We start from the raw sequence: 17,754 nt of genomic DNA, 5'->3' as shown, positions 1-17,754 counted from the left end.
GGCTGTGCTATCACTAAGTGAAAGTAGGCAACTGCAAATTAGGAATACCTAAAGCTGAAGTATAAGAACATCTTATCTTGGAACGGCAGCAGATTTTTCTAATGAAAGAATAGTTCTACTTAGTGTGCAACATGTAAGGAAATTGTTGCCAACTGTTTAATAAATGGTTCTAAGTGAACCGATGCAGTTCCCAGAGCTTTAGAAAAACTCATTATGCAAATGAAGATACTGATGATAGAGGATAACATTTCACAGGATGCTATTTCTTATTATATCAGTAAGCACCAAGTTAAGTGCCAAGACAGCCCCATTGTCCCATGATTTATCGTAAAATTTAGAACTTGAAAGCACAACAAAATTCCACAAAGTTTGCATTTAATTCACAAGAAGACAGTTTCAAAAATGGCTCTTAAAATACCCTTACATTTCAAATGGGCTTTCTCCCACTCCTCCAAGAGGACTGCTTTAGGATGGACTAGACCCAGACATAAAAAACATCTTTCAGGACTTGACATCCTCTGGGAATCCTCTGCAATCCACTGGTTTTGGCTGACTGCAGTGGGCCCCTTGAGAGTGTGGTGCCCTGTCCTGCCACACAGGTAAGCTGCAGGGGAGGTGGGTGGAGGAGGAAAGTACCCGTCTCTTCCAGCTGTTGCTCAGCACCTCACCTGATCCAATCTTACCTTTAAAACATGTCATCCTCACCAAGCCTAAACTTGGAGCCACTTGCATCCCCACAGGGCCACTGCCTGAAAGGGGCTGGGTGTTCATTCAACCAAGTTGCTCTGGCCTGCACTGAGGCAGCCAGAGATCCTGGGCTGCTGCCCCTTCTCTCTCCCTACGTAAGCACAAGGATGGGTGGCAGGGCAGTATGGATTTGTCTCCACTCGCCCTGCGTCATGGAGAAAGTCACCCCCTGTTGCGGCAAGTGTCAGGCAGCTGAAGGACTAAGCTGCGCTCGCAGCTATTTTGGCAGAAATCAGTCAGAAGGGTGAGGAAATGGTCTGAAAAAGCAAGGCAGCAGAGAAGAGGATCCCAGACCTTATGACTCAGAACAGAATCACAGAATATCCACGCCTCAAAGACTATCTGGTAGCATGTTCCTTGTGACAGTCTCAGGCTGCAGAAACTGTCCCACTGTGGAACACAGTCATTATTTTCCATCAGTAACTTCTTCCTGGTAGTGTCAAACCTTGTCAGTGGTTTCAGTGAGATGCACCTCATTGCAAGCTATCAGATTTTAATACCCACAGCCTTAAAACAAAGTACCATTTACTCCTGGCTTTCTCAGTCTTCAGGAACACTATCAACAGCTGCAGCATTTGTCAGTTCGGGCTCATTCCATGCTCTCTGCCTCTTGTTTCCCTTTATTTTCAAGTGCAACTGAAAGGTTGCTTCCTCTAGCACATGGATATGCTGGATCGAGATATTCTTAACATGGTACTTTCATCAGTAATCAATTGGAAGAACTCAATTTTAGAAACAGAATTCGTGTGCAAAGCGTGCAACAAGAAATACAGTTACATTTGGTCATAGTGTCCTATCTTAGCTATGCTACCATGACTCACACTGATTAGTATACTTACACACGCACACACACACACACACACGTACACACAGAGAAATATTTATTTATATACACGCTCACACAATAAGAAAATGTTTAAGTCTGACAATATTTCCTCCTCTTTTAGCGAAGACGGGAGTTTGGCATCTCAGGCTCTGAATCTGCTTAGACCTGGGATACAGGAATGTGACACACCTTCAAGTATACATCGACTGCACAGTGATAACATCGCACATTGAGTCTGACACATGCTGTCTTCAGTGGTCCAACACCAGCACATGGCTTAAAACCAGATGCCTATTAAAGGAGCCAATATCCGTGACCTTTGCTTTTCAGTGTTCATATTCATGCAATGCCCAAGAGCAGGGCAGTAGTCTGTGCAACCATAAACATCCTTCTGTATAAATGCAGTGGTATTTAAAAGTCTGAACCAGTGCATTCCTTTCTCACATTCCTCCTCTATTCCTCTGTTGCTGTTAGTCTCATATGCATGTGAAAGTAAAAGGTAGTGGGGAAATAATTTTAGTAGAAGAACACAAAGCCTCTCCTCTAAGTCCACAGAAGACCACTAAAAGTGTAAAATTTCCAAAATACCTCATAGGAATTCTTCAAATACAGTAAGTGTTTTCAATGGGGTTTACATATCACGTTTCACGTTATTTCCACGGAATTCTACCTTATCACTTTGTTTAATCAGACGAATACCAATAACACATAATAAAACAGCACACAATTCACGGGACACAACACATTTTACAAAACCTCTAAACTCAGCACTGCTGCTTTTGGAAAAAATCAGAAACTCTTATTACTTACAGACATGAAATACATTTCACATTGAAATGAACAGCATGATTACAAGGCTTTTTTTCTTGTTTGATGGTATTGGTTTAGGACGCGTTATTTTTCAATTAGGTTTCACAATTCTTCTTCACACCCCCAAAGGAATGATTGCTAATCTGGTATTTTCTCTGTGCTCTTTCTGGAAACATTATTATTCAGTAAACACCTTTTGAGAAAAACTTGTGAAAATTTAGCTAGAACCCCTAATTGTAAAACCTGAAAAACTGGCTGATGGTAATGCTCTTAACACAATCATTGCTCAGCTTACAATGACAAACCAAAAAATATTACAGGAGGGTACAAACACGTTAAGCCATGGGTTTGGTTTTCTCTGTTGTTGATTTTTTAAATTTTAATTTTTTTTTAAACTTAAACTCCTTTTCTCACAATGCTGAGAAGTCTCTGACTTACAACGCTTCAGCAGTTGTGTCCGTGGAGACAGACATGGTAACTTTGGCAATCTTAACTGTGCTCTTAATGCAGCTCTCGGCAGCCCTGTGCACGTTCCCTGTGTTGTTGGCATGTTTGTGCTGGCAGTCAGACTCCATGCTGTTATCCAGGGGCTGCGCAGTCCCTTCGCAGGTGGGGAACATACTGCGGAAGGCGTGTCGCAAGTCCTTGCTCCTCAGAGCGTAGATGATGGGATTCACTGTTGAATTCAGCAAACAGAGCATGCTACAGAAGGCAAAGATAGTCTTGATGAGCTTGTTCATTTTCCCAAAGACATCATACACCATGATGGCGAGGAGAGGGCCCCAGCATATGATTAAAACGACTAGGATAAGGACCAAGGTTTTGGCTAACCTGATGTCCATACGAGTTTGATCAGGCCTAGTGATCTGTACCTTACCATCCTCCGTCGATTGAATGATTATGCTTTTCTGCGTGCCTCGCTGCAGCATGCGAACAGCGTGGCTGTGAGCCTTCCACAGAATGTACATGTAGGCATAGACAATGAACAACAAGAGGACGCTGGTGACCCCGATCCAGAACATCAGGTACGTCTCATCGATGAGAGGGAATATGTCCGAACAAACAGAATTAAGCTTTTTGCAGTTCCAGCCGAGCAGAGGAAGAACGGCTATTACAATAGCGATGGTCCACATCACACAAAATGCTACGACAGCCTTTGGTCGGGTAACAATCCTTTTATAAGCTAGTGGCCTGTGTATAGAGATGTACCGGTCTATTGCCGTGAGGAAAAGGCTACCTACAGAGGCAGTGAAGGAGGCTGTAACTCCACCCAGTTTGAACAAGAAGACATTGGGGCTATCCTTCCGATGGAAAACATGGAAATCCACAAAACTGTAGACAAAAATCACACTGCCAAGGAGGTCGGCCACAGCCAGGCTGCCGATGAAATGGTAGGAGGGTCTACACCGGAGGCTTCGGGAGTGGAGGATGACACACAGGACAAGAAGGTTCTCTAGGACTGTGAAGGTGCCCAGGGTGAGCGACAGTACAGCGATGGCCAGCTGCTGGCTGGGGTTCAGGATCATAAAACACTCCATATCCATAAAGTTCTCCCCACACTGTATATTCTCCTCATTATCCTTAAAGGTGGACAGGGATTTGTTGTAAAACTCTGTGATGTTGACCTGATCTGATGGAATAATGGTCAACAGGGAATCATCTCCTCCAGTCATTTTTTCTTGGAAAGGATCACCCCTGAAGGAAGAAAGAGGGAACTTCTGGGGGTAGTACCCCAGCTTGGAAGCCATGTCGCCTTTCATGTCTTCGTACTGGATATCGTTGGAGCCCACGTAAAGGAGATCTGTCGTGATTGTTCGGAAAGTGGTATCTGCGAGGCCATCTAGAATTGACTTCATAACCCCAGTCTTGTTGGTTTCAGAGAGACTTGGGGGACGGAAAAATGCATCGGAGGAAATCCTATATGGGGAAAAGATCAGATTTCATTAACATAAACAGGGAGACAAACTCCACAAACAACTTAGCTGAACTCTGTCAAACAAAATCAACCCTTCTCTCCTATTCAGTGCAGGTCTAGGCTTTGCCACTGTGGGAAATCAGGGTGGGCTGAGCACTTAGAAAGAAATCACCTGGATTTCACTAAAACTGAATTACACTAAGAAGTGACATGAAAAACAGAGGCACAGGGAATTGAGTGTTTCACAGGAAAGCAATTTTCATTTCTCATCAAAAACTTCTGAGCTGCTCCACCATAAAGATATTTTTCTCAGCTTCTGATTGCAATGTACCTTGCAGACCAATATTCCATGAGCTTGTTTCATTTAGATAATACCAAGTGCCAATGGAGGAGCAGCACTAAACTGAGTCACCACCTTCATTGTTTTTCTTTCAAAAGGCACTGAGGCTTTTGAAAAATTGACAACAGAGGGGCAACAGGGTCAGAGCCATGCACTCCAAATTTCACAGTTCACCCAGTATGCCTGTATATTCTTATTATCCTGCTATAGCAATCTGAGGTCTACTAACATCCTGAATTTGCTATTGCAAATTTATTAGCAAGGTATCTAATCTAAAAATATATAGCTTCATTACATTCATATACAAAGATTAATCTATTCCTTCCTTCTGCTACGCAAACTAAGGTACTGGAATACTTGAGCAAGTTGAGGGAGGTGGGTTGTTACCCAGCTCTGTCCACAGTTTCAGGAATGGTGACCAGCACTGTTAAGTCAGTGAGAGAATCAGTGATCTGCTCTGTATAGACCAGAAGCCTCAATCAGGGCAGTACAAGCTTGCTTAGCTAAACATGGCACCAAGTTTAGATCAGGGTGCAGCAGTGGCCAAAACTCCAGGCAAAAGGGACCAGGAGTCACTGCTTCTGTGAGAAGCACTGTAATGTAACTTGTCCCCCTACGGACACCCTCAAAAACATTCTGTCCTCTCCAAAACTGGGGGGACCCAGCAGAAGGTAGCCAGTGGTCTCTGAGTTCTGTCAAGTACAGCCTTTGCTCACGGATGGTGATTTGTGGAGGGGAACAACTCCTGGTCGGGGTTCCCTTGGGAGAGGACCCCCATCAGCACCTGAGCATGCATTGACATATAAGACAAGTCTTACAGCTCTTGTTATGCTGTACTCCTTTATATTACTTTGCCGATCTGCTTTACGGCCCTCTTCCACCACCTCAATGGATGAGAGTGGTCTGAATACAAATAAGAGCCAGAATCACTCCTTTTGTGTGCTACAAACATTCTGAATCTGCTATGGGACATCTTGATGATTAATCAGCAACAGGAGCAAACCAAGTTTCTTCTTGCTTTTGGTATGGAGGAAATTCTTGCTCTCAAGAAATCCCAAATGCCATTTATAGGCTTGTACTGACTTTACCTGTTCACTTTACACAACTGACAATAAATGGTCAGAAAGGCTGCAAGAGTTTATCTGCCAAAATCAGAGTACTGATCACCTCAACTCCTAAAGAGAAGACTTGCATAGCAGGTACCAGTTCTCATTTCCCATGAAAATATAGGAAAGAAGAAAAGGATGCCTCTCAACAACAATAGCAGTACTTAAAAATACGTGAAATTATGAGCATTTCCAAAAAAACCAGAGATCACTTGGCTGATGATATATTTATACTGCCCTTATAGTATCTGAACACTCAAGACTTTTTCCACAAGTCTTTAAAGTTTTGCCTTTTACTAAGCAGGCCTGGACATTGATTATTAAAGGAAATTTATGAACTTACACCTTCAGAAGACACTGCAACTCCAGTGCTGCAAAGAAGTATGAGTACAAACAACCCTTACTGGGAGAGTCGCAACACACAAAATACACTGGCTGAGTCAGCTTTTGCAGACACAATTTGCTCAGGAAATAACAATTATTAGACAGACAGTATTAAGGAATTTAATTTTGAGGGCGTGAGCAGGGAGGGAGGGAAATGTCACTGAAGCATACATTAAAAATGAACAGCAATCATCTAATATGGAAGGCACTTTTCTTCCAGAAGGTGTTTTACAGCTGCTCCTAGAGAATTTGCAGATGTTACAAGCTGCAAAGATGACTCTGCTGACAAATCTTCTTTGGGTGAAGTCTGGCAACTTTAAACTTGGCATTTTAACACCATTTTAAAAATACAAGTGAAGAATGTGTTATTAACTTGAAAACTATCCAAAAATCCATTAAATAAAACAAGTAGTTCTATAAATATGTAAAGATTGCTGTGGTATCCTCTGCTATTCAAGCTTATTTTTGACAGAAGAAAGGCAACCATTTTAATGAGTAAAGCCACAGCCCCATGTTGAGAAGATTATGTCTGAGGAAAGCTTCATAAATTGTATTCAACTGAGCACTTCTGCTAGACAGACAAACAAATTGTTATCAGGTAGCTGGTCCCTGCTGGAGTCATGTCAAGTACAGACTTCCTCAGAATTAGGTGCCATGCAACCCCTACCTTTATTTGAAATACAAATGAAAGAACACGAATTCTTGTGTGCTCTTTTGAAGGTGGCATTGAGTTATGTGACAATATCACTATGCATGCATATGCTATGCTAACAACACGGTTAATGGGATCAGGAGAGGCAAGGCTTACTTTGAATGTCAATGATTTTTTTTTCCCTCTGTATTTTTACATTGAGATTATTACAGTAATTTTTACCTTATTGTCTCTGCAAAGAGAGTTTTCTTTGAGAGTACTTGGGAGTTCATTAGTAGCGTAGTTTAGGCTTTGGGGAATGCTGCTAACATTAATTTTGTTTTTGTTTGCTGCTGGGAATATCCTAATTGGAAATTTCTAGCAGTATGTGTGCATGCACCTATTCAAGCTGCAGTTGATTTTTATTAAAGTTGCAGTAAAACAACCATTTGCCTGATCTGGAATTACACTTTACATGATATTCATTTATTTTAATTTCGATACTAGCTTAGCCCAGTATAAGCTCACTACTAAAATGCACTGAAGAGATCAGTGAGGTTTTCCATAGCTGTCTGGTGAAAACAAGACTGGACCTTTGGCACCGCAGTTATCAGGTCACAGGTGCTGCATGATCTGACATAGAAAGAAAAACCAATGGCAGCAGCAATGGTCTTTTTCTTGGTCTTTTCACATGGCCAGGTGCACATGCCAGTGCCACACACATTTTGGCTCTGAGCATTTCTGTCCGAACCTGGAGTGGTGAGCAGGCACTGTCCATGAAAACAGACACCCCATGCCACGCAGCCACACTGCACTTTGCAGTTGGCTTCAACACAACCCAAACCCATTCTGCCCAAGAGCCCAAACCCACACTGCCCAAGAGTCATGACAATCTCCACATGAAATACTCCAGGAGCCTCTCTGGCTTCTCAGAGCCTCCCCAGAGAATAAGCGTTCCTCTGCACAGATTCATCCTCTTTGCATGGTGCTGGAGTGACAGCTGTGTGCTGCAGAAAGCTGCCCTCATGGGCAGGGTGACAGAAATGGAGAAGCTCCCTGCTCTGCCAAGGACTCTCCTGCCCTGCCAGAATGAACTCTTCCAACTTATTTGAGTTTTCAAAGCTCTCAGCTTCATTCCTTCCATAAATGAACTCTACTACCTCACTCATTTTAAAACAGCTTTTAGAAGACTGAAACATTGATTAAATATGAAGAAGAGGCTGCACTGACACTGGCACTCAAAATTTTTGATGTATTTCCACAACTGCATGCAGCAAGTCACGGCAAGTACTGAATTATGACTACGGATAAGAATTAAACAACAGAGAAAAACTTCAAGGATCTTTTATCTTGAAGACCAGACCAGAACTGTCATAGCTGAACACCATTTTAGACCTTTCTCCCATCATCCAGCAGCTGTTGGTGGGCACTGCCAGACCAGCTGTGTGAAGTGCCTGCCACTAGATGGAGTGGCTTTGACAAACTCCTGGCCTAGCTGTCTGCAGCGACACACATTCAACTTCCTCTGGCCCTTTTTTCCCTGCCTACTTTAGCAGGGATCAAACCTATGAGGTGTTAAACATCACCCAAAGGTTGAAGACACAACTTTGCTTTGCCTTCAAAGTGAAAGAATTAGTGAAGAGTTGAAGGGTCAAGTCTTACTAGTGCCCTCCACTGTGTAGTTACATATAGCCCTAAAGATGCTTGGATATCAGAATATAAATACACGTTAGGTAAAATAAAAAATATGTAGTACAAAAGAGGCTGGTAACTCGTCAAGGACAACAAGGAGAATTATACTTCCTCTGGACTTCTTGTTGGTCCACAACACCAGCTCACTTGGGGAACAAGAACATGACTTCATTAAAATGCTATTGCCTATCTTCTCCTGCTGTTCTGGGATAGAAGGAAAGCTGGAAAGTCTTTATCATTGTCTATAAAAAGAGCTGAATTTGTTACAATTTTCAAATCAGGATGATTGATAAAGCAATTTTAATAGCCTGAATAGAAACAGTGAGTATTTATTCTTTTCCTAAGAAAGTAATTATGAGCAATACAATGATGATACTGATAACTGCAAAAATGTTGACATGGCAAGAAAAGGAATCAAAACAAGAAAGGGAAATCCATAATCAAACCTCTTTGGCTTCCATTTTAGAAAATATTTTGATCTCCGTGTCTATACATTTCTTCTATGATAATCATAGTTAATTAAGAACAGGCTAAAGGACAAGTAGGAAGAATTCAAACAGTTTTTGAATGCATAAAAATACAGAAACGCACTCTCCTTGTTTACACCTTATAGGGTTCCAAGTCATCCAGAGAAGGGCATTATCTTCTGTAAGTTTGTGCAGTGCCCAATACACTGGGACCCCTCCCAAACTGGGTCCACAAAGTACTACGGCAGGAGAAACAGCAGCAATTTACATTCGTATATGCAGTCAGCTGTAAAACTGTGAGAGAAATGAGATCTACCATGGTAACTGTTGGCCTCTAGGAATTAGAACTGTCCTATAAAATGAAAATTTATATGGCTAATAATTACCTTATCCCATATGGTGATGAACAATACAGCTTCGAGGACAGAACAAGGTTTCCAAGCCTTGGAGAAAAATGTGCAGACTGAGAAATGGCACTCTCAGACTCAGTAACACCAAGCAAGGAAAAAACACATGTTGAGAAGAATGTGAAGGCAATGTTACCCCTATCCTATTTACTGGTTTACTGCTCCATCTCCAAAACTGTGCTACTCCTAGGCTAAAAATGGCAAATATGCTGTCACTCCTAATTCAGGAAAACTTGCATTCATTTCAGTCAGAATTTTCTCTGTGTGAGGGATCGGGAAGGAGCACAGACACTAGGAGAGGAGCAAATAAGGGATGTTATCTTCTAGATACAGTAAGGCACTATCAGCTATGGGGTAAACTAGGGCATGCAAGTAATGAACCAAATTTTGTTCTTATGTAATGTGATCATATCTTTGGCAAGTTGAACCTTAATTAGCAAGAAGGCACAGCTACATGGTTATTTATGTTAATTAACATACCGTTTGCACACTAGCAGGATAAGGGCCAGACTGTTCCAATGTGTGGGCAAATGACTCCTATGTGACACCCGCCAGCATCCAGCAGCTGACAACCTGAACAACAAAAACAAAACAAGGGGGAAAACAGGGTGTTAATCAGTGACGGACAATGTTTTTAAAAGCAATAGTATTATTCCCTCCCCTCAAAGTTTTGTTGGCAAGATGTGTGCACCAGTTTAGCACAGGTGACTTGCAGGTGCAGAGAAAAGGAGGCTGTGCCTTACGTCCCAAACAGCCAGAGCATATACATGTTTTATATATATATATACCAGAGCATATACATGTGCCTAAAGTCAGAGAGGTTCAAGAGCAAGGCTGAAGTCCTGCTCCTTCTGGTGCAGCTGAAGGACTTAAACTTCGCTCTCTGTGAGCCAGGTGAGCGTGCTGGCAACCTCTACATTCTGCTGCCCATCTCTAAACTGCTCAAGCTGTTCCATGTTGGATTGAGAGCTAAGCATCCGCAAGTAAAGGCACCAGCTGGTATTCCAGGAGGCAGGGTGCATGCCTGGTGAGAGGCTTAGCTTGAAGCCCTTTCTCTGAATTAAGCAAATCAAGGATGCACCTCCTGCATTCCACCCAGATGCAGGGGAGTAAGAGTGGGGGCAGCTGCCCTGTCTGCCTGTAAAAAATCTCTAGAACTCCTGAGATCACCCAAAACCTCTCAGCTTGTAAAATACAACCCCTCACAAACACATTTCCTACCAAGTGGTAGACAAGATGAAGTATTGAAGTCACAAACCAGCAAGGGGACCATCAGGGTGACATTAATGGGAAACTACAGCTACCTGCTCTGCCCAGCTTTTGGAAGAAAGGACGGAAGGCAAAGGTGGCTATTGTAAAACTGTAGGATTTAAAGATCTTTCACAGTTTACTTTATATTGTCTTAATTTCATCTAAAGATAGAAATTTTGAAAGAGGATGAGGAGTCTTGCTGAAATATGAAAGACTCAGATGAAAGGAAACAGTGAAGCAATTGTGACCTGGTTGTTTGCTTAAAATCAGCTCCAGTTTAGGGACTGGTTTCCCAATAAAGGACTTTGTACACTTCTTTTCCAATAAAGCAGAATGAACAGATAATATGAAGTTTGATACAATGCTATGGAATTTACATTTTAAAGAAAATGGAAGAGAACTCGTTAACCTGGTTAATTTTGAACTCTCAAACTTTTTCACAAAAGAGTTCCTCTTGGATTTCAAAATTCCATCAGAAATCGTGTCATTTCCAGCCTCCTCTCTAGCCATTCTACAATGCCAAAAGGTGCAGGCACTTGTTGCAGAGCAGAATTGACATAAATGTTAAATGGGGACAGAGAAGCCCAGCCAGGTGCAAAAGAGATGGGGGCTGAAGAGTCAATCTTCCGGAAGTACCTAGAAGAAATGGCAGGTTAGTACACAATATGTAGTTTAAGGGAGAGAAGTCATTTGAAACAACAGAGCAGGACATAAAAGACTGGGCTCCATTGGATGCTAAATGCTAAAGGTCTCCAGAAGAACGTAATGTCTAGAGGATCAAACTGGAGGAAAAACAGATTTATTAGGAAGAAACGAGAGAGAGGAAGAGAACCACTCCTAGAAAATAGTTTCCATGCAATGGCCAGAGCTGAACACAGAAGGTCATGAATTTGTTGCAGCAGAAAATATTAATGAACTTTATTAAAAGCATAAGGTTTAGAGACAGAAAGATAGCAAAAACATCAGGCTCCAGGGAGAATTATCATAAACTGCACAGAGTGTATGTCTGCCTTCTCATCCCCCCGCAACAAACTGGCTCTAACAAGTTTTAATTAAAGAAATCATGAGATAGCAAGGAGATGCTGAGAGCAAAGGTAATGTGGGTTATTTGTGTGGTGAGGATTGGTAGGAGAGAGGAAAGATAGCTACTGTCCTCATACTGGGAATAAGACATCTCCATGTGAGACAGGAGCAAAGTGGAGAAAGGTAAGAAAGGACGACCCAAGTGGAAGTGCCTCTGTGAGGCAGGGATACAGATTTTAGAGACAGAGAAGAATTGCCTTTGTGATAGGCTGGAGGAAAGCAGATGAGGTGAAGGAGAAAATTCACGAGAGAAAACCTCCCTCCTCTTCTGAGCTGTGCGAACTTCAGAGACACCTCCCTAAGCTGAAGGATATAGCTAGTGGGACTTTTCAGATCTCACCATAAAGAAGGAACAGATCCACTGCTCGCTCTGCAGGCAATGACTTGCTCTTTTGAAAGTCCATTTCTGATCTGCATTCAAACGATGAAGGAAGATGCAAAGGGCTCTGAGAAGCCAGCCTTGGTAAGGTCAGGGATAAGGACAGCACTGTACGCACCGACAGTTGGGACCAGGCTGGGGACACTGAGGCGAGGTTAGCTGAGCAAATTTGGCCAGGGACATTAACAAAAATCAAACTGCTTAGGGAAAATGATGTACAGGATATGGACTTCAGAGGTGGAAAGGAAGAGAATGCTCAAATGGAGCCACTAAATGACCCACACAGCAGATAAACACACCAGAAGTGAAAAAGGGGCTCACAGGCAAAGACAAAAAGTTAGTGCACAGAAGGCCAGCAACACACTGCAAAGCAATATCCCTTCTACCTCAGTCTTCAAGAGTCTGCTTCTCCTGCAAACTGTTTTTAGGCCATAAAGTATTGGCAATGCTCAAAAGCTAGGATAAAAAGGCTTTTGGCAACTGCGATGCCCCATGCCACCAGCATTAGCAAAGGACAGAAATACACACTCCCAGCTAAAAAATGAAAAACATTCTTTCATTTCTGGAGCCGTCTGGCCTTTCCTAGGATTTAAATAATCTCAGATAACTGTCTTCATAGTTACATTCACAATATAATGATATTCAAATATACTGCCTTCACACACACAAATAACTTGTGAAATTATTTGCCAGCATATTAAGCCACTACACCAGATTGCTTGGCAATGGTGTATGTCTTTGAAACATTCAGATGCTTTTCTTTTTTTAAAAAAAGAAGAGAGGGAGGGAAGAGGAGACGTGAGAAAGAATTACAGTAGAATTTGATATCCAAGTAGCCAGAACAACAAACTGTGGAGAGACTTCAACCAGTATTACATCAGACTTGGAGAAACAGTTAAAATATACTGAAGGATGAGTTATGACTTTATATATATATAGGTATACTTCTATGCATAAACTTACAAATAGACATAAACAAAAAAACCATACACCGAGAAGAAGAACTGAAGTCTCACAAACCCTGCAGTATGTCATGCATAAACTCAAATTTCAAGCGCTAGAGTACATGCAGACAAGCTACAAGTGTAGGTACAAAAATATAGGCAAGATGATTGCTGAATATCGTCCTGAATTCCCTTATACACAGCCTTCTTGGCTAAAAGCAAGAATCTAAAACTAGTATATCTATCACTGACATCCTGTAAAAGTTATTTTACATGTATATATACATGTCACCTAATATTCCAGGCATGTACATAGTCTGGACTTCAGTGCTGCATTCCTTAAAACAGGTACAACTGACTAAAACCAGTGATTTCTGAGAGCATGTTTCACATACTCAGCAGAACAGGAAGGTAGCAGCCCCCCAAGATCCTAAACACAAACTTTGAAATGTTTCCTAAAATGCAGAAAGATGGAAACTACGCCAGTGAGGGCTGAAAGTGAATTGACAGTACAGAACCTGCTCCCACTCAGTACTTTGTAGTGAGTAAACACACCTTACTTAAGAATACATAATTGCCATAAAAGAGGTTAACACAGGATGAGGTACTATTTGATGCCATCTAGCCTCAATCTACACAAACAATGCAACATCTGAATTGTGTAAAATATCCACCTTCACCAACAGTCCAGCCAACACATAAGAAGTGACCATTATACTAACACACAATGTAATGAAATACCTATTTTGTAATTTGGATGTGGCCAGTTTCACCAAGAAAGGATGTTCCTACTGAAGAGAGGCGGAACCGAGCTTGGGGTGTGCGTCACCGTAATGCCCCTGCATGAGGCACAAATGGGAGAATAAAATGTGCTCCGACCTTATGTTGCAAACCCAATAATTTTTCATGGGCAACAATGGCACCTTCGGGAAAAAGGGGAAAAAAAAAAGAGAAAAGTTCTTTCTGACGAGAAATTGATTTGTAAGTCATTATAGCCATTTCAAAGGGACAGGTCATAGCTGTTTTCCGAGACCATTAACAAAGCCACACACTTTCAAAGGCTGTGAGTTCTGGGGGGAAATCCTTATCCCACCAAGAGCGATGGGATGTGCACTTTTGGCAGCAGTACAGCCTCAGTCTAGAAATGGAGACATACAGAGCAGTACTGAGAAGACAGGTTGACACATTTTTAACTTTGTATTAATAACAAATTCTCTTGCTGTCTATTCTGGCACTTTTGCAAGTTTGCTTTTAGGTACAAGGGACTTCCATGCATTTCCACTGTAGATAAGAAAACAAGAGCAGCCTTGTTATGATTAAAAGGGTCTATTTCCCTCTGCCTTCTGTTTTGTGTGTCCATCTGCATGGCTGCTTTGAACTTGGCCAAATCCCAGTGTTAGGGTCGCCCACAAATTTTAAATCATCAGCAGACTGTGAATTTGCTGCTAGAGAAGAGAAAAATCTCCAAATTCTCACCTAAATGGTCGATGAGTGGTTTTGTAGAACATTAATCATGTTACATAGCCTAAACTATTTGGGAAATTGCAGCAAAAAAATAATTTACTGTTTCATGAGAACTGTCAGATGAAGACAAAATAGACATCTGGAAAGAAATGAAGAGCAATCACCACTGAGAAAAATGAATTCTGCGGATGCCTAGGTAGGTGACTACATGACTAGAGAGGTCCCAAAGTTTGCATTCGAGAAGTTACAGTAATTTCTCTTTAAACCATCCAGATTTAGAGGAACTAGGTGAGTGGAAGACAGTGCATGAGACCTGCAGAACCAAGAATGGCAATGCATTCATAAAAATCTTGGGCAATACTAAATTAATATATGAGTTTGGATTCTTAATCTCCTCACCTACTTCACCTCTACTCAATAGAAAAGAAAACCATGTCAGCTCTCACTCTCTAGTGCACCGAACTTTCAGCACCAAAATTCCCAGTGGGATGACAGTCTGCAAGCATTTTGAGATGGCCACATTAAAGGCTGAAAGTCAAAAATGGCTTCAAAAAGAAAGAAAAAAAAAGTTATTGCTTTCTAAACTTCTGCTGCCCAATCAAAACCTTGTAATAGGGGAAGTTAAAAAAAGGCTTCAGTCCTTCAACAGAGCAAGAAAGCCTTTAACAGGGTCCTTTATGCAACTGAGCTCACATCATTCACGAAAGAACAGCCAGGATCAAAGGCATCCACCGGCTCATCCTCACAATACTATAACCTGCTTCCACCTGCACCTTGAGTTTTATAGGTATTTTGATTGCAATCCTGTGAGTTTAGGTATCATAGAATGGTCAACGACCTAAATTCTCAGCAAATAAATAGATTTCTTTAACTAGCCAACTTTTTTTCCCCCTCCTGGCAATAGGTGCCTGCTGGCTCAGTCAAACAATTATTGCTTTTAGCAATTCTGCTTTAAAATGGTTTTATTCAAATGGTTCTGCCTCTTATTCCAAAGACCAACAGATAATAAAGCAAAGCTGTTACTCGTTGCTACAAAACTAATTTTAACCTCAAGCAAATCAGGAATTACACATGCATCTTCTGAACTGTTTAAAGATGTTACGTTCATTTCTTTTATGACTGATTTAATAAACTCTGCCTGCATAATAAATATTCCTGCTATAGTCACAGGGCTTTTTTCTCTTCTTGAGAAGGAAAAGCCCATGCTGGTGGTTGATATGAGGTATAATAGGAAAAGAATTAAGCACAGCCAAGTAATTTTTGCAATGTTGGACATTTTGTTACTAAACATCATATTCACTATTACTCTGATTCTTTGCAGTAACAGCAATGCCACCCCAGCAGAGAATGCCATATTCCTTTAAGAAAGGGTGAACAATAACAATGAAAACAACATGATACATCTAAGAAAAAAAGGAAAAAAATTACTACACCTTTAGCAGGTTAAAAAAGCTATACTATTAAAAAAAAAAAAACAAACCCCAAACCCTAGCAGATACTAAAGAAGCATTTTGCTATCTGCTTCTTATATATGTCCCTTTATCTTCTGAAATTAGAAAACATGTGCCGAAACTGTTAATATTTTCATTTGCTGCCATACAGAAAATAACACTGATGACAATTTTAGAGAAAGAAGGAAAACTATAGACTTCATCTTCTGACACCATTTTACTTAATCAAACTGCAATCACAGTAACGAGCTCTCTCCTACCAAAGGCTTGGTACGTACCTCATCCAGGGGTGTTCTCAATGGAGATTTGCAGACGTCTTTGAGACAAAAAGATTCCCATTTAAAATAAACCCATCTGGTTACTCAAAATTATTTCTCAACAGATGAAGATTTGACATGACAAACGCTGCGTGAAGTTTAAAAGGCTCACTCTTTTTCAGCTCTTTCCCCCCCAGATTTCCGAATTTCAGACAAAAACAAACCAACCAACCAACCAAGAAACCCTACCGGGATATTCTGAGGATGCTGGACGACTAAGTGACATTTTTTTAAGGGAACATCGTTGCGCACAAAACTGCGAACCGCCTTTTATTTCGGTTACAGCCTCAAAGGCAGAGTTTGGAGAGGAAAAGTGCACAGGAAAACCGGGCTGAATGCCACCCGCTGTAAATCACCAGTGGGTCAGGACGAGAGGAGAAACCTCCGATGTCAGATAAGGTCCTGTGGGAGCCCGGGAGGCTGCCGGCTCCGCGCACAGAAGAATAGACGCGTGTTAACCATAACGCCACCAGCCGCCCGCACCCCCGCCCGCTGCCGGGCTCCCCTCGCCGCCGGGTCCCCCCTCCTCCGGCCGGGCTCGCGAAGCCAAACTGCGCTCCTCGGACCATCGGCTTTTCCCGGGCGGCCCCGGGGCTACCTCCAACTCGCCCCAGCCGCCCGAGGCGGCGGCGCGGGGCCGTGCGCGGGGCAGAGGCGAGACCCGCGCGGTCCCCGGCCCCCGCCGCAGCGTGGGTCGCGATCGCCGCGGGACGCGGCGGCGGATCACGGGGAGGGATGCTCCGCAGGCAGCCGCCTCCCCTCCGCCCGTTCCGCCGTCGGGGCAGGCGCTGTCATTCCCCGAAACCCCCCCTCCCACCCACGCCGCCAACAAACTTTGAGGGGGACGACGGGTCCCTGGTCCCCGACCGGGGGGCACCCGCCGCCCTCCTCTGCCCCCCCCCCTCCCCTCCGCCCCGCGCCGTCCTTACCCTCCGCACGGCACCGGCCGCGTTCCCCGCCTGCTCCGGCCGCGCCGACCCCCGGCAGGGAGCGGGAGCGCCGCCCCACCCGGGCACCCCAGCACTGGGGAGCGCCGAGGAGGCGGTGCCGGTAAGGGGAAGGAGGAGGTGGAAGACTTCTCCCCCCGGCTGCCTCCCCTTCTTCGCTTCCCTCCCCTCGGCGCCTCCTCTCCGACCACCGCCGCCCTCGCTCGCCCGGATCAGGCGGCGCGCCGGGCTCCGCCGCCCTGCCGCCGCCGCCGCTCCATGTGCCGCGCGCCCGCCCGCCCCCTCCTCCGCCGCCTCCGCCCGCCGCCGCCTCGGCGCGGGGAGGCAGCGCGGGAGCCGCCGGGCGCCCGGCGCGGCTCCGGCACACGCCGCCGCTGCGTCCCCCCCGCTTTCCGCCCCGCTCCGGTCCCATTTATGAAGCCCGGCGCCCATCACGTGTCAGTGTGTGCCTTTTGTCCCGGCCCTGGCAGCACCGGGGCGGACAGGCGGCGCTGGCCAAACTTCGCCCCGGGGGAGGGACACGGGAACACCGGGGGACACCGCGGGGGCGGGCGGCGGGTCCGTTGCCGGGTCCGTTCCCGGCCGTGCCCCAC

General features: G+C 43.8%; 1 protein-coding gene across 3 annotated transcripts; it reads right to left on the bottom strand.

Moving 5' to 3' along the window:
* Positions 1-358: 358 nt before the first annotated feature.
* CNR1 (cannabinoid receptor 1) lies at positions 359-17,304 on the bottom strand. Of its 3 annotated transcripts, none has more exons than XM_069011175.1 (4): positions 17,144-17,304; positions 9,806-9,898; positions 9,305-9,361; positions 359-4,300 (listed from the first exon to the last, which is right to left on the bottom strand). In XM_069011175.1, exon 4 carries the CDS (start codon positions 4,237-4,239, stop codon positions 2,818-2,820), a length of 1,422 nt encoding a protein of 473 aa, XP_068867276.1. In that variant the 5' UTR covers positions 4,240-4,300; positions 9,305-9,361; positions 9,806-9,898; positions 17,144-17,304; the 3' UTR covers positions 359-2,817. The 3 variants fall into 3 exon arrangements, with proteins under 3 accessions (XP_068867276.1, XP_068867277.1, XP_068867275.1); XM_069011176.1 differs by lacking the exon at positions 17,144-17,304 and adding an exon at positions 13,724-13,754; XM_069011174.1 differs by lacking the exons at positions 9,305-9,361; positions 17,144-17,304 and having other exon boundaries at positions 9,806-9,884.
* Positions 17,305-17,754: the final 450 nt, after the last annotated feature.

Source organism: Aphelocoma coerulescens, chromosome 3, assembly GCF_041296385.1.
Source record: "Aphelocoma coerulescens isolate FSJ_1873_10779 chromosome 3, UR_Acoe_1.0, whole genome shotgun sequence".
Classification (NCBI taxonomy): Eukaryota; Metazoa; Chordata; class Aves; order Passeriformes; family Corvidae; genus Aphelocoma; species Aphelocoma coerulescens.
Note: the sequence above shows the minus strand (reverse complement) of the source record. Positions and strands in the feature narration are given on the sequence as shown.

What these genes read in the sequence shown, in the direction of transcription:
- CNR1 (XM_069011175.1), bottom strand. Translation starts at nt 4,239, where the DNA reads ATGAAGTCAATTCTAGATGGCCTCGCAGATACCACTTTCCGAACAATC.